Below are 27,730 nucleotides of genomic sequence, written 5' to 3'. Positions count from 1 at the left end.
CCGCCCTGCCACCCCCTGAGGCCTCCCCGCCACTCTCCCGCTATGGCCCGGGGGGCCGGTGAGGCGGCCGCGGAGGGGGAGCTGGTAAGGAGGGGGCGGCGGGGAGGAGGAGAAGGAGGTGGAGGTGGAGGAAGTCCCGCGCTTGCCTCAGTCCGGGCAACGCTTCCGTCAGCCCGTGGGGCTGGGGCAAACCCTGAAGCCCCGTCAGGCTCTCCAGGCCGGCGAGGCGGTAGCTAGGAGGGGGAGGAGGACGGCTTCGTCCGTCTCCAGCCCGCGGGGCTCTGGGTTCTGCTTGTATCTCCTTGGCTGGCCGGTAGCACGGCGGGGGGAGCGGTCAGTGTTCGTTTCCCTGCCCCTTAGCAGCCACATAGGGAGATTTTGAGGCCCTTTGTTGGGAGCCACCATGTTCTCTTGTTGTCTGTTGTAGGTGGCTCTTGTCGGACCTGTTTAGCAAGAGCAAAGGGACTGTGAATGTTTCCAAGAGCTTCAATGTTTTTGTTACTGCGCGATTGTATCTTGGTGTTTGCTGCCACCTATCAAGGCTGGGTGCCTTCCACATTCTCCAATTTCTAATGTGATAGCTACACTTAGGTAAAGAGATCTCCTAGAGTGATAAAAAGGCCTTAAAACAGCAAAAATAATCAATGTGCTGCAAGGAACATTGTCTCAGGAAATTAAAAACTATATGGCATGGTGTGAGATGGATACCTGCTTGCTCTCGGCCAGCCATGAAAAGCTGTTTTATCTGCTCTGTTGTCTATCCCAGCTCCTATTCTGTCAACCAGGCTTCCCAAAAATACTTCATCCTACCTGTCTTTTATATTGAGACAGATCAACATCTGTCCAGAGAATGGTGCTGCAACTGAGCCCCATGGAGTCGTCAGAAAGTAAAAATGTTCTTTCTGCAAGGGCACCATACATTCAGATAATTTGAAACCAGAGTGGAAATTTTCCTTCTGCTGTGGATATGCTTACATTTGAGAAGCAGGGAAAGTTGTCAGCTCTATCTGAGGAAAAATTAACCACTTTTTTGATTCCTTTGGGTTTTTTTCCTCATTCTGATTGCTTCCTCAGTCAAGTTTACTGAATGTTCCCATAGCATAGCAAGGGTAGGAATAAGTGAGTGAGGAAGGGGCCAGAGAGATGAGTTGCTGCCTAACTCTGGTGGAGAAATTAATGCAGAACAGCACCATGGAAGATGGGGCACCTGAAGGTTCAGCTGTTACAGTGCTGCGCATAAATCACTGTGGCTCAAGTCTGAGGTGACTTGCACTGTATCACACAGAACGTCTGTGTTAGAGCAAATTATGCAGTTTTTTGCAGCAGTGACACATTTACTATTTGAATTTATTGCACTCAAACTTTGTTGTGATAGTAAAAGGAGACAGAGTTTTCTAGACCAATTATTTAGTAGCAGATGTCACAATTAATGTCTCTATTTCCCAGGGAGATGACAGCCTGTCTGTGATAACCTGTGAATCAGATACAGAAATGGTGAGTTTTATTAATGGTGCACTGTGGGTAAATGCCTTAAAAGGCCTCTTAACATGCTCTTGTACACTCTGCATCCATGTGATACCTCCTGGTCGATAAAACACCCTTCAGAAAGGAGAGCTAACAATGTTATTGCAATGTAGTTTGATTCAAAAACCTCCTCTAATTCCAGATGTTATTTTGGCTTCTAAATTCTCAGTGCTGGGGGCTGCAAATGATGTTTGGCTTCATTTTACTGTTCTATCAAGTTACAGGCCTAAGTAATCCTTTTACAAAGCTTTAGTAGAATTGAATCTCTTTCCTTTAGCTAAATAGTTATACAGATCAGCCTCTACTCTGATCACCTTGAATTTGCTGCTACTTGTATTTAATACTGATGGGGAAGGTCTTAGTGTTGTGAGCATGAATTGACTATATTTATCTGTAGCATAAAACTTCAGTAGGCATCACCCGAATTCTGATGACCATTGCTGTGGCCAAATCTGCATATACTTAATGCTGCTATTTTTCTTTTCTATACAGAAGATTTTGTGTTATTAGAATAAATGATCTTCATACAAAATGGAGATTGAAGCCAGTTTTGAGATTATAAACTGGAATCTTTGCAGAGTGGAATATTTTAAATACATAGAAAGTTCTTTTTCTCTTCCAGAAGTTAAAGAAGAAAATTTTTCACAAGCCTCCGAAGTCACCAAGTAAGTGTTCCAAAATTTTTTCTTCTGCTTCCATTGCTGCAGAACTAGATAGATTTGTAGAACACAGGAACTGGAAGATTTACTTGACACAACATCTTATTATTCTCTTTAGAATTATTCACTGGTGTGCGCAGAGCACACCTATCTGAGATTTGTTCTGCCACCTGCAAAGTTAGACTTTTATAGGCTAAATATTGAAGTTTACGGGATAGTTGTAATTCTTGATTCTCCAGCATAAGCTACTTTCTTCTTACATTATCCCTTCTGATGGCAAGCATTCTGAATTTCTTTTTTCTTTGGTTTTTTTTTTGAGAAATGCTGATATTTGCTGTGTGGAAAGAATCTAGAGTTACTGGAGCTACCTACCATCCAGTAGATACCTATGTTTGTAGATTAAACAGTTCTTGGTTTCATTTGTTGGTGTGTTGATTTTTTTTTCACATGACCTTAGAAGTACATTATTAGATCTGCAGTTTTAATGTAGACTTTTGTCCTTTTTTCTGGACATGTTTTTTTAAAAGTATGGTTTTTACTATACTTTTCCATTTACATTCCTTTTTATACTTCTAATGAATGTTTCAAAGAAACTAACTCAAAGTGTTGCTGTTTGTTGTTAATTTATTAAAAACAAACCAGAGTAAATAATGCACTTCTAAATTTTGCTTTAGGTTGAGGAAGAGGCATGCTTTTCTGGTAGATGTGCATCTATGTTCTTTCTTTTCCTGAAATTCCTTTGCTTGCCTAAATGATGGCATTTAAAATAGCTGGTTTAATTTTAGCTATGAGGTTTGTGACATTGATTCTTAATACATGTACTTCTCTTGATAACTTGAAGATTTAACTAGTTAGCCCATATAGGGCACATCTGTACTAATAATGTGAAGTGGAATTAACTAATTAACTAATTAAATGAAGTGGAAAAAACTAATAATGTGAAGGTGTCAATATTTGAACCTGACCATCATACCTGAAGTAGTAATGCGAGGGACTCCCCAGCAGTTGCATCAGACCCATTCTGTTCTTCCATTACAGCAAGAAAATTGCTAGTGGGTTAGTAGCTATAGTTACTTCTGTCCATTTAGCCATAATATTTTTCTCACTGTTAGGACATTTGTGTATACATCCATTGAAAGGTAAATTTAATGTATGAATTTAGACATGTGAGTATCTTAAGGGTGCCTATCCAAACTGTAAATATTTCTACATGCATTGAATCATATTACTGTCATTATGCCTCTTTTTAAGCCTCTTCGGGTTTTGGAATTGAATTTTTTCTTTATCATGGTTTTTTTTGGTTTTCTTAGGTGAATATCCCATTGCTCTTTAGAAAACAGTATGTAGTATGCTGTTTAATTCCGTTTTTATAAGTAATGGAACTGTGTCTGGGAACCTTGAAGCACAGGACAGAAATAATTTTTGTAACCTTAAGCTTTTTAAGGCAACACTGCGATACTTTCTTTTGTTATAGAGTCTCCATACAGCTCTAGCACACAACTGTATCCTAAAAAAGCTGCAGTTTGGCGATCTCTGCAGGGAACAGGCAGTGCACGTCTTGAGAATGGAACTGTAAAAAACCCAAGGCAGATGTGGCTGGGATCACTGAAACAAGGTATTAATATAAAAACTTTATCTGCGTATATGGATAAAGTTCAGTGTTGTGGACAACTTAACATACAAACTCTTGAAAAATAGATTTGTATTTGATTATAGGCTACATAGGAAGTAATTTCACTATTATTTATTTGGGTGGTTGGAATTATCTGATCTTGAGAATTTGTAGAGGGAATAATTAACATCATCTGGAGCTTTCTATGTTGCATTTGGTCAGAATAAATCCATAAATCTAATTCAATTATCCATGATTTTTGCTTATTTTTGGTCCCATTTTTGTTGGCAGGAATGAGCCATCCTCTGAAATCAGATGTTGACATGGGGCATATGCAGACTAACATTTCTAGTAGCACTCCAGAATATTTGAAGGAAGCTCTAGGAATGAAGAAGCCAAAACATTCTCGTTCTTCTAGTAATGGTAAACTATGTAATGGTGTGGTAGATAGAAGTTAATTATCTTTTTCCTGTGTAAAAATGCACATTGCTTAAGATCTTTCCTCTAAGGCATATAATGCCTCTAAAGCAGAGGCATTTCAGTTCAGCCTGCATTAAAATGTGTCAAAATATGATCCATGAGATACTTCTTGAGATTTTTAAATTGGTTAAGATGGGGGTTTCCAAATTTTTTTGAGCAATGAGTCACTATTAGCTTTCAGAACTTTTTGCAAATTGCCATGCATTTGCAGCTGAAAATGTTGCAAATATAATATGGTTCAATGGGCCAGCTGTAGACAATTTATTGTGACTTTGCAAAACATAGTTTAGGAACCATTGATAGAAACCATCTGCTTGCCTGAAATTCTATGTAATTGACTCCTTTTACTTCTTCTCTAGACAGTGTTTTATCATGTGGTTGTGATATTAAAATCAATTGAGTTTTATAAGAAGAGCAAAATTTAAAACTTTTATCCTGCTTTTCTTAAAGGAGAGCTGTAAACTTAAAAATCCCATTTCTATTTAAAATGACATCTGTACTGTTACTGGTAATACACTGTTTCTGGCAGTTTTAAAAGATGATAGACTTTTACATGTTAGGCAAAAATAGAAAAATGTATTCTGGACATGTAGAAATCTTTTATAAATAACTGATTTGTTGGGATAAGAAGACTGCAGTCTTCTGTGAAGTGTATATTTTTCTTGAGATGGGTATTTTAATCTAGTACCAGAGAGAAGACAAGTAATTAGAATTACTTGGTTCATTAATGGTTAGTTAAAAATAACTCTTTCAGATCTGCTTATTTTACATACTTCTTTTCTGTAGGCTACATCCCTGGAACTCCTGACTACAAAGAAAAAGAAGATATGTACGATGAAATTATAGAACTAAAAAAGGTACAGTCTCTCTGATACTTACTTAGAGAGTCATAGCATCACTTCATCCACTGGTAGATGTCTGGGCCTTATTGGTTCAGAATACTTTGGTTTCTACAGCTGGAACATCCACCAATTTATTTTTTTGGCATTTGTAATGTAAGGCTAAACTAAACTTGTGTCTGTTTAAGGCAATTTAATTGTTCTTATGGTATGATAGATACTTCTGAGTACTGGATGTGGAAGCCTTGAAGTAAACCCAGTCCTGAACCCCAGCCATGGCCCTAGCTGGACACTGAAAAGGTTGATTGCATTTGGTTTCTTTGTCCCTCCACTTTTTTTTTTTTTTTTTTTTTTTTTCTTTCCCTCTTCTGGCTGTCACCCATCAACATTTTAACACTTTGTCAGTTGAGTTTAGTGCAGTGTATGAAAGATGAGGACTGGGCATGTTGAACACTAGGGATACCTGTAAACAGATATCTTGGCTGTTGTAGATCATTTGTGTAAAGTTGACTTTCTGTTAAACCTTTTAAGTTTGCCCTGTCACTTCCCTTATCTCCCAGCCCTGGTCTCCTGTGTGATGGTCTCTTTTTTTTCTTTTTCTTTTGCTTCATCATCCTGATCATCATAATTGGATTGTTATTGACATCAGAACGTGTTCCATGTGAAAACTCAATGTGTGTCTATTTCTGAAATGTGCATATGATTTTTCTCCCCTCTCTTAGACAATACAAGCTCAGAAAAGTGAGGGAGATCGAATGAAGACTAAGCTCCGTCGACTAGAAGAAGAGAACAATAGAAAGGATAAACAGATTGAACAACTGTTGGATCCTTCCAGGGTGACTGTTTCTTGGGGAGATAAAAGTGGGGCAAAAGAGTGCTGAGAAGTGTGATTCTCTTCTTGTGTCTCTAGATTTCAGGAGTCTGTAGTGTGTTGGCTTCTCAGAACAATGAGCTTGAATATGAGAGGGGGTTGGTTGGTGTGAAGGGATTTCTGTTTTGTGTATCTCAGTTTACCAGTTCAGTTCAAAGGAAGATCATGCTATGCTGTGCAGATAAGTTTATTTTGCAAAGATACTTTAAATTTCTGAAGGTAAAATTAAAATGTTCTCTTTTTAGAGGCCCACTTCCTGATTATTTTGCCTGAGACTAGAAGGGAGTTAACCTCTTGCATGGTGACTGATGCATGTGGTCCTGAGACCTGGACCTGAGAATCAAAAGATGAGCCTTATTATCAGACCCACAAGGCCAAGAAACATTTAGGGTCATAGGTAGAAGACCTGAATTTCATTTTATTCCCTGTGGCTGTCACTCTCTGTGTGCAGACTTGTATCTTGGGAGAAGTCTGCTAATATAAAACAATGAGCATAGGGACTTCATAGCTTAAGCTGTTGGGCTGTGAAATGACTGTCGAGATGAGTACGTTAGAAAATTCTGTGGAAAGAGCTGGCTGGCAGTAGAATAAAGTAGCAAGGTTGCTCACTCGCTTTATCTTACCTTGCAGGGCTCCGAGTTGGCACGAGCTTTGTCAGTAAAGAAGACCAATAATGGATGGGTAATAGTGTCTTCATTACCTTTTTCATTTTTTCCTCTTACCAAGCTGAAAGACTACTGATTTAAAAAAAAAAAAAGAAATAAGAAAAAAAAACCAAGCAATTGGGGAACTAGGTAATCATTATTTCTGTAGGCAGATAAGAAACCAGTAACAAAGATCTGGAAGTACCATCATTTTAGGGAGCCTCTTTGTCATTGTCTTGAATCTGTTTGGGGAGCATTCTCCCTATTATTTGCTGCTTTGAATTTAGCAGGGTAATGAGCAGAGTTGGTTTTATTTAACGATTGTGTGTAAATATTATTGTTGGTTATGTTACCACAGATATAAGTTAGGGATCTGATTTAACTACTGTTCTCTTTGTTCTGGGGTAGCAGACATGCATGTGGTTTACTAAGTAATGAAGTAGGTAGGAATAACTATATCTGGTTAGGTATAATTTATAAAGACAGGACAAGATTGGGGAGAAATAAAACTTCTGTGAAGAGACAGATAATTCTAGGACTCATGAGGTCTTTGTTCTTTTTGTAGGTGGTTAGTGGATTGAAGCAGAAGATTTTCAAGCTAGAACAAGAGTGCGAGGAGAAAGACAACACTATTAAGTATGACTTTGGGGGGACAGAGGCTTGTTTTGAATGAGAGAATAAAGTGAATTTGAAATCGATGTTATTTTTCATCTGTATTCTTGTGTTCCTTAAGACATTTTCATGAATTCTGAGAACATATTAGCAATTACAAACTACACACCCAGAAATTGTAAACCAACAAGTATTGCAGCATATTTGCTGATCTGACTAGATTTTTTTTTTTTTAATTTTATTTTCAGCAAATTCCAGGCAGACATGAAGACCACTAATTTGGAAGAAATGAGGATAGCTATGGAAACCTACTATGAAGAGGTACATCTGACAGGTCCTTCAGTGTGCATACAGGAGAGGAAGTTGTTCAGTTGTTGAGTCGAAATATAAATGGAATGTTTTAGATAGGTTTCTTACAGCTTTGCTGCACCTGTCATTGGAATCAGATTTTCATAGATGTTCTTATAGCTCCAACTATATGTACTGAAAAACCTTTTTTCTTCAGTAAGTTCAGCGTGTCAACCAAAAAGGGGAAATAAAGAAACTAATGTGCAACCATAAGTAGTGTCTAGATGAAAGGCAATATAACAGTAGCCTGATTTTCAGTGATGGCATCATTGCCTCTATTAGCACCCAAAAAGTCTTGTTCTGATTTTCACCTAATGGACAAATGTGTTGCATTAGCAATGTCAGCTTCCAAGATAGCTCCTTAATGGAATCTGTATTTCATATTTCACAGGTTCATCGTCTCCAACTCCTCCTGGCAAAATCTGAGACTATGAGGAAAAAGTATGTTTAATTCTTTTGAAGCAAATGCTTGCATATACGTGTTTGATATATCACTCATGTACTACTTTAAGTGATGGAAAACATCTACATGGGAAGTTTATTTTGTCATTTAGATTGCTGGATTTGCTTTTTGGTACTGCTTTGGTTGGCTTCACAGCCTTGGTATATGTCTTAGTCATCTTTGGGTTTTTTGTAGATAGACCATTTTGTGGATGTGGAAAAAATACTAGAGCTATTTAAAAAGTACATGAAAGCTTTGAAAATGTATCTATTAAATAAAATCCATCTTCCCCCGTAATCACACCTATTCTGACGTCACTGGTGACTGAAACGAACTCTAGATGTTTGGCATCTTACTCTTGAGTCAGTTCTGCATCTTGCTCTAGGGTGTATGCTACAAAGAAGGTATTCTGCAGTAAACATTGTTATCCTGTGGTACAGAGACAGATCCGCAGGTCAGGGTAGCTTTTCTGAGATAGCCATGAGTGACACTAGTAAGATGCTGTCAGAGAAGCTCGTACTACTGCTTGTCACTAGTGTGTGGGTGTATACATACGTGGTGGTGAGGATAAACGGTCTGTAGAGGAAATAAAAATCAAAGCACGAAGGCAAAAGACAAAGCTCCAGTAAGAGAGCAAATTAAAAGCATCTATGCAAGTGAGTGTTATTTGAGCTGAGAAGAGAGAGTAATAGTCTTGTGTGACAGGAAAATTGGTTACCACACCACTTCAAAATATACTTGCCCTCCTAGTGTTAAGTACAGGCAACTGTCTTAATTTGGACTGTAATTATTTAGATTGATAGAAACATATGAGAACTCTTTATGGGTCATTATGTATACTACTTGTGTTTCCCTAATTCACTGTCTCTTGTGGACTGAAAACTGCAATTTGTTTTGTCACTGTTTAAAATAAACTCCAACAAATCTCTTTTGGCTCAGGCATGCAGTGACTATCCTCTTGAGGCTGTAAGCCATCACACTGAATTTATTTACAGGTAAAAATGAGTCATCAGGTCTCTTTCTTGTCCTCATTTATTCATAGCTTCAGAAAACAGTAGTCAGGGCACTCTCTCTCCATTACGTGACTGTCAGTCTCTACTTGAGTGGCTGAGCACTGTAATAATAAATGATGCTGAAGGTCAGGACTCTGGCACATAGGAAGCATTGTAGGAGAGTGTGTCTTTCATGATGCTTGTCTACATTATTTCAAGCTAAATTGAATGGCATTTTGCTCCTCTTTTTCAGTGTTAATGCTGAAATATGATTATTTAAATGGGAAACTGCAGTACTGAATTGTAGCTAGAAACTAGGCAACCTTTCAAGTCTTCAAAATGGTCTGCAATTCTTTGATTTAGGTTTTGGTGAGCCTAAAATAATGGCACTGATACGGTTATGATTTCTATAATTTCTGTCACTGCACCTTTTTGGTGGTGTGGTGTGATTTGTTTTTACTTTTTTTTTTTTTTTTCTTCCTGCCTGGGACAGCTGTATTAATAGTCAGCCAGGACAACTGGAAAGCCTTTTGTGTTTTTTGTGGTTTAATTTCCTTTTAATTTCTAAAAGGTAGATTAGATTCAGCTTTTTACTGTGATATGCTAATTGTAGTCTGTTTCCCCCTTTACCTTGTAATTTGTGGATGGGATGCAAGATTCCTTCACAAACTGTTCTGTGACTGTCCAAAAGTAGGTCCATCATTTGCTTCAGACCTTCATTTCCAGGAGTAAGTTTTTAAGAATTTTCTCATAGCAATAAAGAACAAGTATTTCATGTCATTTAGAAATATGTTTTGTGATCAAACTTTACAATTTTTTATATCTAGAAGCTGAGATTTCTTCTTCCCTTTATTAGAAAAATTAAAAAGGCCAAATCACTGTAATATATTTAAAACAGTTTTAACACATAGTAGGCTTTCCCTTTTCTGATGCCTTTTATACCCATCACATTGATGTTAGCTGTATTCTTCAAATCTGTTTCAAGTCTCTCATTGATTGAAATGTAGCTTTTAAATGAAGACATTTCTCTGGGGTTTACTTTCACAGGAATAGTTTATTTTATGTTCAAGCAGCATTCACAGTTATCTGAAAATACACTTGTGTGTTGGATTTGTTTGAGAGTTAGTCCATCTATGTATAGGCCTCTCTCAGTCTCAATCTGTTTGTTAAGTGAAAGAAAGCAATTCAGAGCATGCAGGTTAGCTTTCTGTGCTGAACAGTTTTTTGGAGGAGTCTCCCAATTGGCTGAAGATAAGTGTTTTTAAATCAGTGGTCCACAGAGTGCTGGCAATGCATTATAAGGTTGGTTAACAAAACAAATAGAAAACAAAATAAGTAAAACTCATACAAGCACCCTTGTTTTAGCGTTAATGAAACAGAGTGGGGGAGGAAGTAAAAGTAATAAGTGAACTTTCAACGTTTCAAAGTATCTTCCTTCTTTGATGCAAATTAAAACAATTGTGAATGCATTGAAAAAGATGTTTTTTGCAAAAAGAAGAGGTAAATCCTCAAGTAAAAAATGTTGATAAATACTACTGGGGGGAGCCGGAGAGAGTTAACATAGCCAGCTGACTTGAATATTGAATAATGAGGCTGTTCCACTCTTTTTTTTTTTCTTTTTCTTTTTTTTTTTTTCTTTAATGCTCCTTCTTTGTTCTCTGCTTTTAAGTTAACTTTCTGGTTTTGACCCCATTTCCAAGTACAGAGGGCAGAGATACACAGAAACGACTAAAGGCACTAAATGCTGCTGTCCTGAGGTTATCCAGGAACATCAAGGAATTGCAGAATGAGAATCGGAGACTGAAAGAAGATCTAGGTCATGTGCTAAGCAGTTCTCCTCCTTCCAATAAAGCAAAAAGTACGTGCTGAAAAGTTGGTCAACATGGGGCAAGGGATTTAGGTACATTTGAAAGATGTGTTTAAGAGCAGAACTCTACAATGGTAGAAATCAAGGAATTATTACAAAGGTGAAGATTCAGGAGGAGCAAAGGTTGGAATGAAAAGTTTCTCACAGAATTCTCTCTCTGACGTCTGGCTGTGCTGCTCTAGTCAGACCTGGGTTTCCTTTGTTATCCCTGAGAATTCTGAACTGGAATCACTTGAGTATTAATGTTTCATTGGAAAACTGTTTTTCTATTGTTGAAAACTGATGAATGTGAATGGTTTACTTTGATTTCTGAGCTAATTGGTATAGAAGTTATATTTTAAGACCATTCTCATTTCTTTTCATTGCTGCATATTTAAATCTGGGGTTCGGTAGTCTTTAGATGGTCTTTCTGTATGGACAGAAGTTTCAAAAAGCTGGAACAGTGTTGAATCACAGGTATAGTTTCATGTTTAAATCTTTGTTATTGTATTTAGATTATAGTGAATGGAGCAGACAGAGGCTGGTGAGACGGATTTCGGAACTAGAAAAAGTGAGTGATCATAATCATGTGGCTGTCTTACCTGTCTTTGAGCAGAAAATGCAGAACCACTGGCTTGTGCTTGTGGCATATAGTCAGTGAATCAGCCTTGTGCATTCTGGCTCATGTGTAAACTGATGTCTCTACTATGTGCCCTTCCATTTTTCCTTTCTCGTACTTGTTACATATAGATGTGCATTTTAGAATTAACTTCCATTTGATCTTTTCTCATGACCTAAATAAAATCATTTTAAGCTAAATTTATTTTTCTTCTGTTTTCTTTTGTATTTTTTTAATGTAAATGTATCCTGTTTAGAAAGTATGTGCCATGGAGAACAGCAGGGTGTCATCAGCAGATAGTGAGTCATCACAGTTACTTGCTGTGCCATCTTCGCCTTCTGTAGTCCCAGATCATCCAGCCTCTCAACAGGTAGACCATGTTGAGGAATGTCTTCGCCTCCAAGGGCTAGTGAAGAAACTGCAGAGGGATAAGAAGACACTTCAGAATCTCCTACTCAATAAAGAGTAAGTGCGACTCTTGTCTGAGATATTGTTCTTCTGTAGGTATGAATTATTTAATTATACCCTGTCACATTATGAAACGATGTAATAAGTCCTTCATATTTTCAGCAAGAAAACAAATGTTGAGGGTCCCTTCATCTTTTATTTCAAAAGCTTCTTCTAGTCCTACTAGTGTTGTAAAATTACATTGCAGGAAAAAAAAAAGTCAGCGAGAAGATGGAAAATGAGAATTTCTGCTTCTTTCTAACACATTTTTCAAGGCATGCTTTTTTGCCAACCACACTGAAAAAAGCCTCCAAAGGGTTATATGTCACTTCAAGCAGCACCTCTTGCAAGTATTTTGCTGTAAAAATTTGTCTTGTTTTTTCCACATGTTTTGTCCTGATCTACCACTTTCTCCATTTAAGCCTACCTTCTGCCGTATGATATGCTGCGTCTTCTTTTCTCCCCAGTAAGCAATTGATTTGCAATTTGTGTTTCTTGAACTCGTTTGGTGTGTTGGTGCATAGGGTCAGGCAGGTTAATCTGATCATAAGCAGAGATGTGCACACAACTATGTATTGTTGATAAGACACTCTGCCTTCTGTGTCAACTCGCCTCTGAACAACAATGCACAGTGAGAGCATGTGAGGAGGCCGTTTACTTCTGAACAGTGTATGCTTGCATTTACAGACTTGATAAAACCTATTTTATTTAGAAGTTTAAACAAAAAATAACTACTTTGTTGAAGTATGCATGTCTTAAGTATTGCTTAGATTCCTTTATACCTTTGTAGATTAGATATCAAGCAATTACTACAGGCTAAAGCTGAAGTGGAGCTGGAGCTGCAGAAGTGGCAGAATAAGATGGAAGAAAAGACTACAGAAGAGCAGGCTTTGAGGTATCATATTTTGTATTAATAGATCCTTTCAGAACCAAAAATATACCTGTTAAAGTATAATTTTCTTTTGAAATGACTCAAAATCCATAGGAGTTCATCTGAACTGCTGGAAGATGAAAGTTTATTTAAACAGAACTGTTTTGGAGGGGTGGAGTAAGTTACTAGGGGAAGAATTCTACAGAGTAGTTTTAGAGGAAGTGGAAGACTAGCAAGTATAGTAAAAATAAAAATTCTAATAAAAATTACTAAGATTAATGGAAAAAGAGAGCTGCCATGTTGGGCTCAGAGACCTTTTATTCTCTTTCTAAGAAAAAAAACTGTAGTATCTTTACTTTAGCCTGTGCTTCTATACCATTGCCAATATGTCATTACATTTAGTTCATGTATTGTGTGTAACTGTTGACAATAATCCTGTGCAAGGGTGGCAAAAAAATTCTTTCATTATTGCTTTGTTAAAAAGGACTTTGACAAACAAATATGAAACTGTAGCAGATCTAGATGCAATATTAATAGTATCAAGGGTACTGTTGTAACCTTGGGACTTTTTAATTTTAACATAAGGCTGTGCTATCACAACTTGGGAACGGATGTTACATGTCTGTTACTATAAGAATATGTATCATGTTATTCTGGGCAGTTTCCCACTTTGGCCTTTAAAAAAAACCTAAAGCAACCAAATCTTATGAAATGGGTTCGGTATTTTCAAAGCAGGAACAAAAGAAGATTTCTAGATATAAATATCTTTGCTTTTCCAACCATAGTGAGGAAATCCAGAACCTGACACAGAAAGTAGGGAAATTGGAATCAAAATTGGAAGAAGAGAAGAGGCAAATGGTGGAAGATACAACGGAAAAGCTTAATAAGGTACAGACACATGTTTTTGTTTATGGATTTTTTTTTTCCCCTTGCATCTAACTAATACTTTGCAAATTTAGCTGATAGTCTAAATAACTGCTAGTTGTGTCTTTTCAGAGAGGCATTAAATCTTGTCATAGAGATTCTGAATTAATTCCCAAAACTTGTTGGTAAGTTGTTTCAATAACTACCACTGCAACTTGGGGTTTTTTTGGAGCTGTTAGTGATTATTTGCCCCACCACACTTTTTCTTACTTAGTAGAATGTTGCAAAAAGCTTACACTTCTAAATGTTAGAAGTTTTTTTACTTTACTTTCTAACAAAAAAAAAGACAGTTGTGCTTTTGCTTATATCTTCTTAAAACATCTGAATTCTGTTAACTAATTTCAGTCCAATTTTGTAGAGAGAGGGAGGTCTTCTAGGAGATGACAGTTAAGTAAAGGATAGACACAGGTAAGTGTGCTCACTGGCAGAGTGGCAAAAGACAAAAACCCCATTTCAGTTATTTTTATGCTGGTCAGGTAATCACTTAGGGCATGTGTGCTGTCCAGTCAGAAAATATTCATTATCCTTTCTGTTTGGATGAAAGCTGGGTACTTTTTCATGGGAAGGTTTACAGGATGTAGAACATTAATCATCATGAAAATGGAGGGGCTTTTTCAATTCCACTGCTGGTGGGACACCATATTTGAGTAAAGAATTAGGGAAAGTGTCAATAAAATAAAATAAACCCTTATCCCCTTTGAATTTAAGTTTTTCTAGAGTTGAGGTATTCATAGCCTCCTCTTTCTCAATTTGTCGGTATCTAATAAATGTATTTGTATGTCTGTTAACCCTAGACAGCCTTAAATGGGGCTCTGTAATCAGCCGGGGGGGTGGTGTGGTGTGTGTGTGTGAAATATGACTGAAGTTGATATCTTTGCAATCTTCTGTCCCTCTGCCAAATGTTATTGTAACTGGCCAGTAGAGATGAATGGGCACCGACAGACATGCTTTCAGATGCAGTGTGGTCATATTAATCTCATTTCACTAAAAACTAGTTGAAAATTATACTGGAGATTTTGATAGTTTGTACTTGAAAATAAATAGACCCTGAAATACAGGTAATAAAAAATATGAATAAAAACATCCACTAGCTTAAGAGGGTTCTGGTTTTTGATATACTGTGCAATTCTTTCAATTCTTTTTTGTGTGTTATAGGCTGATGGATGCTAGCTGATGTTTTGAATACCAAGTAACTTGGAGTCTTTAAAAACAGCCAACAAACAGCTTCTTTTTTCCTCTGCAGACTATATATATTCTTGGCCAGTAACCATCCATTTATTGAAATGTTCCCATTATTTGTAATTATCACTAAGTTCCTACCAATTTTTCATTTTAATAGTAGGTTGTCATTTTTAATATGACATGATCCATTTGCTAAACTTAAGCCTGTAACTCAGCATTTTTAGGTTATAAATAAATCCTTTTCACAGAATCAGGAGGTTTTTTTCAGAGTCTATAAAATCTCTTGTTCCTCTACTTAGAATTTTACACCAACAAATTAAATTAGTCTTTTTAAATTGCAGTTAACTTTCGTTTGGCAAGTGAGGTATGACAGTTAGTATGGGATAATTAAGGATCAAAAGGATCAGATGGTGAGAGGTGGAATATGCAACCACACCTCAGAAGAAATAACTGGAATAAAATCTTGTTTTATTCTTGGTTTCCTTCTTTTTCCTCTAATTAATTTCTTCAAGATAGAAGAGTAGAGTTATGCCAATTTACACAAGCTCTCCATCTTGTCATATGATGGCCAATTCATCAGTAAGCTTAAACGGATGATTATGGGGCCACAGTTGCCAGAATGCGACATGAAAGAGCTCCCCAATTAATTAATACTAGACTTTCCTGGAGAAGAATTGCAAAATTAGGTATCCTGACATTTGTTCTCAGTCTGTCAATAACATACAAACCATTTCTGATCAACAAAGCAGTGGGTTCCACTGTTGGAGCTCCTATTGCCTTAGCAATGCATAGAAAAGTAAGAGTATGTGTAAATGAAAACCCTTCCATTCCCATGCTCTGCTAGCACCTCAAATGAGGGCAGGAATGTGTAGCATCTGTATGATGAGTTAAAACATGAGCAGTATTCAGAACTAAGAGTTCCCTCCTTAACTTCTTCCACTCTGCAGGCAGGATGAATGTTTAACAACTCTGGTGCTGATGTCTGAGTCATTTGTAACGTGTCTTCCTCATAGAATTCCAACTTGTGTCTTTAGTGTACTGAGTTAAAGATTCTCCTTTGCAGTCTTCACCAGTCTGCATGGTTAAAGACAAAGAAGATCACAGGAAGGAACAAGCAGCCAAAATCATCCAGAGACAGTGGAAGATGTACCGAAACAAGGTGAGATTCTCCTATCAGGGAACAGTGAGGACATCTCCCTCTGGATCTTACTCTTGTTTTAGCATCTACAGTAACCTGCTGCAGGGCTCCAGGAACTGCAGCAGTGCTTCCCAGTATGATTCCCTACTGCCATCTTCTCTTCCACTGCTTTTTTTCAGGTCGTCCCTGCTGCTGCTTTTGCCTTTGCTCCCTAGAACCCTGTTTCTGCTGTGAGCTAGGCGCAGTTTCTGAATGGGGGAGTCAGGGTCAGCAGAGAACTAAGGAAGTGTAGCAGCATTTGAATCAGCACTGCTGCTGTTGCTTCCTTGGAGTATGACTGAAGTTAAACTCCCTTTGCAGAAATCCTCCAAACAGTACAGGAAGTTTCCTATGTTGAGTCACACTCAACTATAACAAAATGATCGAGAAAAAAAGTCTTAACCTTAAATTTTGTTCTGTGGGCAACAACATTATGCTGCTTTTTCCACATATAGGACATATGGTGTGAGGTGGGTCTTTTAAATGCTGCTTAGGAAACTAAAGACAAAAGAACTCTCCACATATCTTGCAAAGATTAAAAGCTCTTTTTTTTCCCTTAAGTTTGTTGTTTGAGTTTTTAGAGGGAGGTGGGGCAGGTATTTCTCTGTGTTTTAATTGATGAGGAAAATTTGGAAAATTTTTATTAGATAAAACTTGTGTATATTTGTGTCAGTAACTTAGGTGTCTTTAATTTCAGAAAGAAGAAATTGCTTTGAATGAGGTGAGTGTGTTTGACATCCAACAAAACAGTAAAACATTTAATTTGTATCAAAGCACAAACAAATAACTTTTTTACTTTTAAAGACGTTTTATTGTAATGTGACCTGTTGTACCAAGATCTTATTAATTCTTCAGGCTGGCTCATGATCTACCTTCTGACCTGGTTTTGTTTGATATATCTTGTCAAATTGTCCCTTTTTGGTCTCAAATCTTCTGTACTTGGTACCTTTTGCAAGGTGAACACGTCTGAAAATTTTGAACAAAATTTGATACAAACAGACAGGAAAGTTTTTCTATATTTGGTAATTCTAATAATGCTTTTATTTTTACTGTGATGAGTCTTCAGAAAGACTTGAAGGAAGAATTTGAAACCTTTGCTAAGAAATGTCACTTCAGTATTATGAAGGAATTTGCTTTGTTTGACAAACATCACTTTTTGATACATGTTTTGCACAAAGGTTTTGATTAAACTGGTTTTTTAAATAGCACAACAGAGCATCTTACATGTGTTTCTTCCAGAACATTAAAAAATCTACTTTCAGAAATTAGAACAAATTCTAACCATGTGATGCAAATGTCCTGTTTTACATTTAGATGCTTTTCGTTGATTAGAATCCAGTAAAAACTCTGATTAGAAAGGAAAGACTTATGTTCAGTGTAATTGCCACAGTGGTCTGCCAGTCTTGGCTTGATTTCTGGTTGTACCAGAGCATCACAGAGCCTGCTGGGTAGCTAGAGTCTAATATGGGAATGGGAGCACATTACTCTATTTGTGAAATACAGGCTAGTGTTGGCTGCTAGAACTTAACTGCATTTGATAAGCTCAATCATGAACACCTCCCAGATTGAATTTAAACCATGGAGGTGTATGTCTATAGGTTGTTACAGGCTGGGGATTCTCTGGATTGCAGCTGAGTACCTGTGAAGTAACGGGGACGTGTGTGTATCCCTGAAACGTAAGAAAATGCCATGTCATCAAAGAGTTTCCACTGCACAGGGAAAAGTTATTTTTCCCATGTGCCTCTTGGTTTAATTTATAGCTGTCAGCTTTCAAAGGATCTAACTAACATCTACTTACGTCTTTCCATGCTAGGCAGTTGTTATGCTTCAGGCAGCTTTCAGAGGACATTTAGCTCGGCAGAAACTGTTACTGGATAACAGGATGCATGATGCAAAATCTCACCGCAAGGTAATTGTTGGGGTAAATGGGTATCCAGGCATCCCATTATGTTTAGTTTAAAGTACTGTATTTCCAGATTTAATTCTCTTGATCACCTGGTGATGTTTTAATGCACTAGTTGGCAACACCATTGTATTTCCAGAAAGATATCAAGCTTATTCCCTAACCTACATTTCCATCTTCTTTAGTTACCAGTTTTTCTTAAAGTAAAGCTATAACTTCTCTGCATTATGGACTAGTCTCCTCTTTTTTTCCTGGTTTTCCCATCAGCTGATAATGTACCCTTTGAGCCTTTAATGTGGAGTGCTATTGCAAACTGTACTTACTCTCAAGTGTTCTCTACTCAGTTATTGTAGTAATAGACAAACCTTTGTCACCGAAGTTCAGAAGTAAGAATTGGAAAGCATCTTTGATTAGATTGAAACGTAAAGTAGTCTTGCTTGTGGCATGCTCAACCATCCTCTGTCATGTCAAACTTGCTCCAGATTGCTCAGTTCTGAATATGAAAACATTTCCTTACCTATTAAACAGTTTCTGTAAACAATTTGCCAGCTTATGTGAACATCCTCTGGATCTTTAGCAGGCAAATGTTAATTTGTAGTTCTCAATCCAGGTTGTCTATCTGGTTGCATTTACATACCCTTTTATTTCAGTACACTGCCCAATGTAGTAGGACTGAATAATTTTGCTTGATACAAGGAGAAGATACATCCATCATGAAGGTTGCCCTACCTCCTTCAACTTCAAAAGGTTTCCTTCCTGGAAAATAAATGAACTTCCATTGCGGGTGTCTGCTTTTTCAGTAATTGAATACAGATGCTTCAAAGCCTGTGTGATGATCAGGTTTTCATTTCCTGCTGACTTAGTCTTATAGAACCTTAAAGACTGCAGACCAAAAGATGGGAATATTTCTTCTACTACCACTTTCACAATCGGGAGTAAGATTTTGAAAGCTTCTATCAAGCTTTTGTGCAATCCATAAAAGGTCAGTTTTCTTTAATGTCATTGCTTTGCAGAACTCCTGCGTGCCTTCCATGTCAAACTCCTTGAGCTTGTCTTCTGATTGCAAGGAGAAGGATGAGATTGTGACATTCATCCAGTCCATCTTCAGGGCTCACTTAGCACGTATGGTACTGCTTGAGGAGAGGTAAGGAATAGATGTTTCTGCAACATGCAGTAGCAAAAATTTTTTTAATTACAGGAGAGGGATCATTTTTGTTACAGAGTTTTAGTGTGGGTTTCTTGGCAGAGAAGAACAAGGCTATTGTTCCAACAAAGACATGGGAGAGGTTGCTCATGAGAAAATTCAAAGGGTATGCAGCTAAAAGGGTTTTTTGTTGCAGCAGTAATCTTCCTGTATCCTGTTGCATGTTCTCTTCCATAGCAATGAGCGAAAGTAAAGTAAAATAATTACTCTTTGGAAAAAACAACAACAACAAAAAATTAAATTACAATTGCTATCAAACTGATTCCTAGTACATTTGTTTAGTATAAGTGAATCAGAAACCTTGACATGTAAAATTTCTGTGGAAAGAAGAACAGGGAAGAGCTAGAATACCACCTTGCATACAGTCTAGTGACTTAGCTCAGGAGGAATGCAGTGATTTGCTTACTGCTTAGGTTTATGGTGACTCTCTCTTGAAAATACTTCCTTTCCCTCTGGGGCTTACTGCTCTGAAAGTTTTTAATATTGGCTGCCATGGTTACAAGGAGAGTTACGTAGCTGTCACCTCACTTTAGTGTCCAAGTTCAGTTCTGCAGGTGATAAGTTTTTGTCTCTTGGAGGCTAGCAGCACAAACTTTTCCACATATCCTCTGAAGACAGACTGCAATTACTGTTCCGTGCCTCATGCTATGCAGCATGTCTTTTTGCAGGCCTTCTGTGTCCAGGGCACCAAGTGAGAAAGCAGATTCTGCAGTTTACATTACAGAGAAGAAACCAGCCTCAGCAGCACTCCAGACACCTCCTTCAATCTTCATGTCATCTCTTCCTGGTAATCTCTTTTCACTCTGTGTTCAAAACTATGTGTGTTTTGAGTGGGTGCACACACAATTTTGTAGAGAACATCTGCACATGCACACACATATGCAAATGCATATTTGTACTCTACGTGTCATCTTTTAATTTGATGACATGTTGTGTTTATATTGGTGAGTGCAGTTCCTTACATAAAAAATAAAAGCTTTGACAGTATCAGTACCAGCTTCCTCACAGTGCTTTGCCTCTTTGCCACAACTGTGGTTTGGAAGGTCTCTCTCTGATGTGAGTGGTAATTATTCAAGAACATGGTGTTCCCCTGTGTTGCCTCTCTACTTCCTTTTAAGTCCCCCCAGCCCTGTAGCTGTAGTGTGGTACTTTCCACTACATTTTGGGCCCAAAGCCATAGACAAGTTGAGAATATTTTCACCATCCTGACTTAGTTTCTGAAGGGGACAGACATCTGGTAAAAAGAACTGTCCTAGTCAGCCACGTGTATTTAGTTATGTTTTTTCAGCAGTCTTCGGTTGCTGCAGTAAGTGGAAAAATGAAGTCCTGGATAACCTTGCCAACTATAGTACTACTAGAATACAAACTGGGAGAATGGCTTTTTTTATGGCTCTTATGCCATTTGGTTTTCTTCTTGACTTCTTCATTGCTGTTTGTGAGAAGTTGGAGTTAAAGCCAAAGAGGCTTTTAAGAGAATGTTAGAAGTACTGAGTAAGAAAGGCAAAACAATGATGCAGGTAAGATAGCCTTAGACATGCAGCTTCAAAGGAGTTAAAAACAAATTGAAAAAGGTAGGTTTGATCCAGAGTGGGATATTTTAGGCTTTTATGGACCAGTTGGAGGAAAAAGCAACTTTGAGGGTGACCTGAGAAACACTGACTTGCTTTTTGTCAGTGAAAAGCTGACAGTCCCTGCAGACTTGCTCAGAAACAGAGCTGTAAGCAGCTGAGGCTGTTTCTCAAAGATATGAGATGGGGAATAAGCCAGACTTGGAGGGGTTGTGAATACAGAGGTTACCCTTCAGTGAAGGAGTGATTAAGAAGCTTTACTGCATTTTGTATTCAGGAGTGTATTCTACTTTGTGAAGGAGTAGGTAGTACTTGCTTCTGAACATGTTAGAGTTTTGAGAGATTTTAGTTATGTCTAGTGACAGTATCCAGGAGAGAAATGCTGCAGCATCCTGTTTTGCCTGGGCTGTACTGCAGTAGTCATTATTGGTATGCTCAGTCTAAACCATGAGTAAATCAGTTGTGAAATTCTACCCAAAGAGAAAGAATCACTAAAAAAAAAAAAAAAAGCTTAGCGCTTCTTAGACCCAAAGAAGGGTGTAAGATGAAGCTAGTGTGGTAAATGCAATAGTATGAGTACTCATAGAGCACAGTCACTGTCTAGCTATGAAGTCTCCAAAGCTAACTTTTATTGCAGATAATGATGACAAAGTGATGGTGGTGAGCCGAAGTTCTGGAAGATTTTATACTGGAAGGGATAGAGAGGAAACCGTAAGAATTCAAACTTGCTACCTTGCAGTCCTTTTCTGGTTTAAAATGGAGAGACTGGGAGCAAAGCAGGTTATATTTGCTGCTGATCTTATGAATATGGGAGGTGTTTTCAAAATATGTGATGAGAATAGAACATACCTAGGTAGTTTGTGAAGAGGCATACTGGATACATGCTTCTGTAACTGCACAGCTGCCCAAAAGACTGTCTTGCACTGAAAACTATGCAAAGTATTAGTTCTTGGTGCATTGCAGGGTTTAACCAAATTCTCCAAAAAGGCAAATAGGGGGAAAAACCTGCTAAAGGAAGGAGAGCATTCTGGTTTAAATGCCACCCCTCTGAAGAAATGCGACCCCTCAGCAATCTATTCAGTTTAGCACATTTTTTGCCACTTGAATCCATGCAGTTTAAACAGGTTAAAGTTAACTAAAAGTCCAACATCTATCATTCGTAGCTCATGACTGATAAAAAAAATCCACTACCAAAATTGTTTTTTGATGTAATGTGTTTCACTGGTCATCCTGCAGTTTGGAAGTACATGAGACAAGAAGCTTGTTTAACAGCTGAGTGATTTAAAGCAATCAGATTCCTTTAGCTTTAAATCATGAAGCTGTTGGACAAGCTCTTGCTTCATTTTTCCCAAGTCCAGACTTGCATTTTGTGACCTCTAGGTCTTGCAATGATCTTAAACTTTCAGGAAAAGTATATGTTGCAGTAAGTCAATTTCATTAGCATTTTGGCATTATTTTGAGAGGAATGGGAAAGAATAAAATGTGTTTTAAAGAACCTTGTCTATCTGGTAGAACAAATTAATATAATCCTGGTCTAGCATTGCAGACTTTTAATTCCTTATTGACATAGGGTTAGATGTCTTTATTTTCTTATTAAAAAATAAGCAAAAGTAGTGTAGCCTTCAACGCTGCTTTGCTTCTCTTCATAATATGGACAACACTTGGAGATTTGTAAAGCCATTTCTGCTGTTTCCCATGAAATGGAACAGATAATAACAATTCCAATTGTGATACTTAGCATTTTGTTTCTATCTGTCGGGGGAGTGGCAGGAAGGAATAATATGTTCTGTACATGCACAGCGATCTTGAATAAGGGCAGCATTTCTCTCTGCGTATCACTAGTCACTCTGGATTGGACTTAATTTGAGGGTTTTTGAAATCATAATGAATTTGCATACAACCCTTAAGTCTAATCAGTGCTTACCCCTTCACAAGCACAAAGATAAAGTTGTCAATCTGAAGTATATTAAACTGAAGATGAGGACAAGAAAATCTCAGACATCAAGAGCAGGATATAATTAAGAGTGATTTGGACAATATTAAGCTATTTCATATACAATATCTGTTTATTGTTGGAGTTGCGTCTTCTAGTTATGACTGCTTTTGGAAATTCTCATTGTTCATCTTTGTCACGAGTACTACTGGCTCATAAATCTTCCCGAAAAAATGTTACATTATTTGTTGACTGATGCAGAGAAGAATTTAACTTAACTAGGGAGAGTCAATGTGTTTCTTTGCCTCTGTAGGTTGAGGTCAATCTAATGGCCTCTCTGCATTCCTCCTTTCCATTCACAGGCTCTGTCACTCTTTTTCTATTTCTGGGCTGGTTGTGGTCCCCTTTCTTTATTCCACATTCCAGTTGCTGCATACGCCTCCTCTCCCATACCAGGAGGGTTTTTTTTCTGTGTCAGGAACCTCTTCACAATGAGACCCATGGCATGTCTGTTCTTCTCCCCAAGTAATATTCTCTGTGTGCCCTCCATTTTCCCTTCTCTTTCAGCGTCAAAAGCTCAGTGTATGCCTTCTTACTTGTCTGTTATCTCTTTCTACCACAGGTCATCTTGATTTGTTTTCTTCTCTTGGAGACAGTATTTTCAAAGAATTGATACTTTAAACTGAAAAATAAGTGGAGCTGATGGGAGAATATTGGGCTAGGAGGTGTTAATAGCTGAGGGGAGGATATTGTGCTAGAAGGCGTTAATAGCTGTCATTTAGTTCACAGATCTCTTGTAGAGGGGATACAACCAGCTAGTTCTGCTCATCAGAGTGTAGGGGCCTTGTATCTATCCATTTCATTCCTCTGATTTTCCAGTATTTACTGGAATTATTAGGGTTCTTTCTGTTCATGCCCTGAACACTTCTTCAAATGTTGGAATCAATGAGATGCATAGAACCACACTCCCAGAAAAAGAGCAAAGAAGAAAAAAACCAACAACCAAACAACACAACCCAAACCAACAAAAGCCATGGTGTGGTCACCATTTTTATTGTCATTAAGTAAGGTAGTACAGCATGTGAATAATATTTTTTGTATTTTACAGATGCAAGGATGAAAGACTGAAAGTCACTGAGAGCTTCCATCATTCTTTTTTTTCCTCACTGATTTCATTTTCTCTATCTGGCTGAGGTTCTCATTATGACCTTTCTGCTTAGCTTAAGCTTGCTTGGGTCAATTTTTCCTTTTCTGGCCATCTAATAAATATTTATTTTTATGACCCAAGATGGCTTCAGTATCGAATCGCTTTACTTCGTGGTGTGTAACCACTTGCAAAGATTTAAAGACAATAAGACAAATCATGCATGGTCAGTATGTCAACTTAGCACTTGCTGTGCATGCTCTTTCATTAAAGAGCAACAGGAATAGTTATATGCAGAAAAAGATCAGAGTTATAACTGCAGGTAATTCTGGAAACTTAATGGCTCAGAGAATATTACGCTCCCCACAGGGGCTTTTTTTTTTTGTCAATGTTGTTTATTGATGACCTTGTTTCCTTTTGTAATTATTTCAGCCAGGTCCTCTGAGAAGCATTTGCAGCCTGCTCTCTCTCTGTCTGTGGATGAAGCTCACTCGGATGATTCAGATGATATTGTCATTGTCTCTCCACTGTTGCAGATGAAGAAAAACTACACCCGCTTTTAAGTTTTGGTAATAGGCTCTGGTGATCTTGAATTATTCCATTCATAAAACTATTTCTACCATGATAAAGCATATCAAAGATGAAAAAGGGGAGATATCAGCCCCTTTTTAATGACAGTTGTCACTGTTTCAACCATAAATGAGTAATTGTTTGTTATGTTATCTGCAGACTTTATGGCTAAAAGCCACTGTCTGACTGTTAACCTTATCCTCCTGGTACACAGAATAAGTTCGGATTTAAAAACTAAAATGAAACACTAATATTTTATCTCACAATGAGGATTATAAATTCAGTTGCCAAATTTAAATGAAAGCAATAAAGCCTTAAGCTATTTCATGTCAAACAAAGTTTTGTTTCAGGTCAACGAAAATAATTTGTTTAATCAGAAAGTGGTTAATGACATGACTGCAATTTTCAGCTTGTGTACGTGAAGGGGAACAGCTTGTATTTGTTGCCAAGTCCTTGCTATTTAAAAATTTTACCGTGTCATATTTTAATATCTTTTTTGTTTATATTGAACATTTACAGTCTGTGCAGACCTTGTAAAGGATTTTAGAAAGCCATATCTTTGTCATAGGGCTATTCTAGGCCTACTGTATCAGCAGGGTTTTCTTATTTATTGCTTTTTCCAAGTGTGCTTGCTATGATATGTGTAGTACTATTTTGTATTTGACATGTCCGATCACATAATCATTTTTTTATATTTGTCAGAGAAGGTGCATAATAGCAGGAGTGTTCTGTGGAGGATATCCTTGTGACTGCTTTTCCTGCTTATCTATCACAAATCTGAGTGGATTATGCAGGGTAATCTTTCATGTGAAAACATTTGACATAGGAAATAAGTTGCTTTATGTCCTGTTTTAGCTTACGTCACTTGACTGTCTGAAACTTTCACCTAAGTAGATTGCTTGTCCACCAAGCACTAAGGGGCTTTAAGTCTAATAATGTTGCTTTGCTCTTGTTGACCTCTCTTCTCAGTAGGTCCGGTCACAGCCTGGGAGAGGGATCACAATACACCTGTCTCCTGTCACCAGGTAAAGCTGCGAGGCTGGCTGCTGGAAAGCATGGGCACTCCCAGCTCTATTCTGAGGGATATGGATTGGGATGAGCATAATATACAGAACCTAACCCATGCAGTTTGGTTTAAGAACAGAAGCGGTAGGTTAGATTACAATAGAAATTAAGACTACGTTCAGAAATAACACTACTTGGCATAATGGTCTGTGGAGAATATGGTCAGAGGGGTCTTCCCAGATCTTTTACACAGACTGTACCCCTTCTTGACTGGAAGAAGGACCTTATAGTTCCCACTACCATGCCAACATCCTTCACAGGCATTACAATGCGTGTGGGTGTTTTTAAGGTGAACTAGATAAATTATATGATATCTACTGGAAGGAGAATTTAATTTTACAAACACACAGTGAAGTTTTTCTGAAGACCCTGATGGTTTCTTTGTCATCGAGGAGTAATAAAGACTCCTGTAAACAGAAAGCACACTTTTAAATGTAAGATTTTTATCGTCTTTTCCCTCTTCTTTTTTAAATTAAAAACCAGTCACCACTGTTTCACAGAATACTAATAAGTCAGAGCTGTCTCGGTTCTTTGATTTCATTGAAGCACTATCTGAGGCTTATCATAGTTGATGCCAGTACTTGCAGCCAAAGAGGAAACTGGATGGCTGTAGCGCAGTGCAGCTGATTTCATTTAATCCCATCGGTGGAAATGCTGCCTGTGCTATTTCCAAAGGCAGTTTTGGGAGCTCTCCATACCCAAAGCAGTCTGAAGAATGTCATTTACACTCCCGTTGGGTAAATTTTTCCTTCTGGTACTTTGGTCACATGACTGTCATCTGCAGAAAGGATAAAAAAATATATAAAATGAAAGAATAAAAGGGATAGAATCCTCTTGGCAGAAGCTGAGACCTGTTTCCCTCTTTTACTGAAAGTCATGTTATGAAAAAGTCATTTTCCTAAATAGAAGCAGAGCTATACTGAGTTGCTTATGTATAATATTTCAAGTCTGTAACTGTGACTCTGTCATGGATCCCTCCAGAGAGAGTAACTAGAGCTGAGGACTCTGACACATTAAGGGGAGAATATGTAGTGTGTCAGGACCAAGACTGATATAAAATACCTACCTAGCTGTTACGCTATAGGGAAATACTTGGACAGCAAATATAATGAAGATTACATTCTTTTACTGTGCTGTAGTCACCAATATAAAAGTATTAGGAAGTAGGTACTGAGCAGGAAGATCTGTATTTCAGTTGAGTGTATGACTAGCAGTAATGCTGTCAAAAGGCAAGTTCTGGGATAAAGCAGAGATAGTATCTTGGTATGACCCAGAAGCAGAGACAGAAATCAGGGTGCAAAGCAGCAGATGTTTTCTGGGTTGGATGAAAATGTGTCTAGAGCTTCCTAAATTTTAGTTGGCTATCTCCTAGCTATCAAAAATCTGATACTTAACTTGAGCCAGGCTTCAAACTTGTGTCTTAGTTTGGAAGATAACTATATGCTCACTGCACATCAAGAGTTTGATGTGGTACAGTAGAAAGAAAAACCTCCATAGTATCAGCAGGCTTTAATGTTGTTTTGTTATGTACTGTAATAGAATGTGTTGAAAGGAGTAGTAATTGACATTAGGTTTCATTCTGTGGTTATCTGTCTGAATGCCAGTACCTGTAAATCTGGGAAGAAGTGTGGGACACTGAAAGATGAAAAAGTTAATTTTGGAATAAACAGTGTTTCTCCTTAATAGGGAGCTGAGGGCAGTAAAAATCGGTGTGTTTCAAACCTGTCAAGATAGGCCCAATACAAACATTCAGTTTCTGAAAAGTATGTCTTCTGTAGAAAGCACTGGTAACCTTGTGGGGGCGTCAAGGTCTTGAATTAAAATTAAATTCTGCTGTAACCTACATAATCTAACAGCACACTTTCCATTCTACTGCTATGGGATAATGTTGCCTACTTAAAACCTTTTGCAGTTTACAGTAGTGTTTAGTTAGAGATCGTGTGTGAATAGAGATCTGACTTTCATAGGATGTTATTTCTCTTGATCTTGTTTTGCCCTTAAGTGCCTATGCCTGTAAATCTTTACTTGAGGCATCGAGACCTGAAAACTGCATTGTTGTCTGCATAGCTATAAAAATAATCCCTGCACAGGCAACTTTTAATAGAGTCGAAATGGGAAAGGATTAATCTTGGCATATGAGAGCACCATTAATTTTTATGATCTCTTTAATATTTAGAACTGTGCAAGTCTCTTACGTAATTTATTTTGGGATCTTTCAAAAGCCAAAAAAATTGCCATGTATTTTCTCCTATTG

General features: G+C 37.7%; 1 protein-coding gene across 3 annotated transcripts; it reads left to right on the top strand.

Annotated features, from left to right (window-relative positions):
• The first annotated feature begins 6 nt into the window (after positions 1–6).
• On the top strand, positions 7–27,730 carry IQCE (IQ motif containing E). Of its 3 annotated transcripts, none has more exons than XM_026859067.1 (23): positions 7–84; positions 1,447–1,494; positions 2,147–2,189; positions 3,658–3,798; positions 4,087–4,218; positions 5,062–5,132; positions 5,837–5,950; positions 6,616–6,666; positions 7,195–7,265; positions 7,490–7,562; positions 7,981–8,030; positions 10,724–10,881; positions 11,385–11,440; positions 11,745–11,953; positions 12,726–12,830; positions 13,592–13,694; positions 15,976–16,071; positions 16,787–16,810; positions 17,903–17,998; positions 19,006–19,136; positions 19,865–19,983; positions 24,274–24,410; positions 25,384–27,730. In XM_026859067.1, exons 1-22 carry the CDS (start codon positions 43–45, stop codon positions 24,402–24,404), a joined length of 2,064 nt encoding a protein of 687 aa, XP_026714868.1. In that variant the 5' UTR covers positions 7–42; the 3' UTR covers positions 24,405–24,410; positions 25,384–27,730. The 3 variants fall into 3 exon arrangements, with proteins under 3 accessions (XP_026714868.1, XP_026714867.1, XP_026714865.1); XM_026859066.1 differs by having other exon boundaries at positions 25,381–27,730; XM_026859064.1 differs by having other exon boundaries at positions 24,274–27,730.

The sequence above is a fragment of the Athene cunicularia genome (genome assembly GCF_003259725.1).
Source record: "Athene cunicularia isolate RWA chromosome 14 unlocalized genomic scaffold, athCun1 chr14_part1, whole genome shotgun sequence".
NCBI lineage: Eukaryota > Metazoa > Chordata > Aves > Strigiformes > Strigidae > Athene > Athene cunicularia.
The sequence above is the reverse complement of the archived record's forward strand: the minus strand, read 5'-3'. Positions and strand labels throughout refer to the sequence as shown.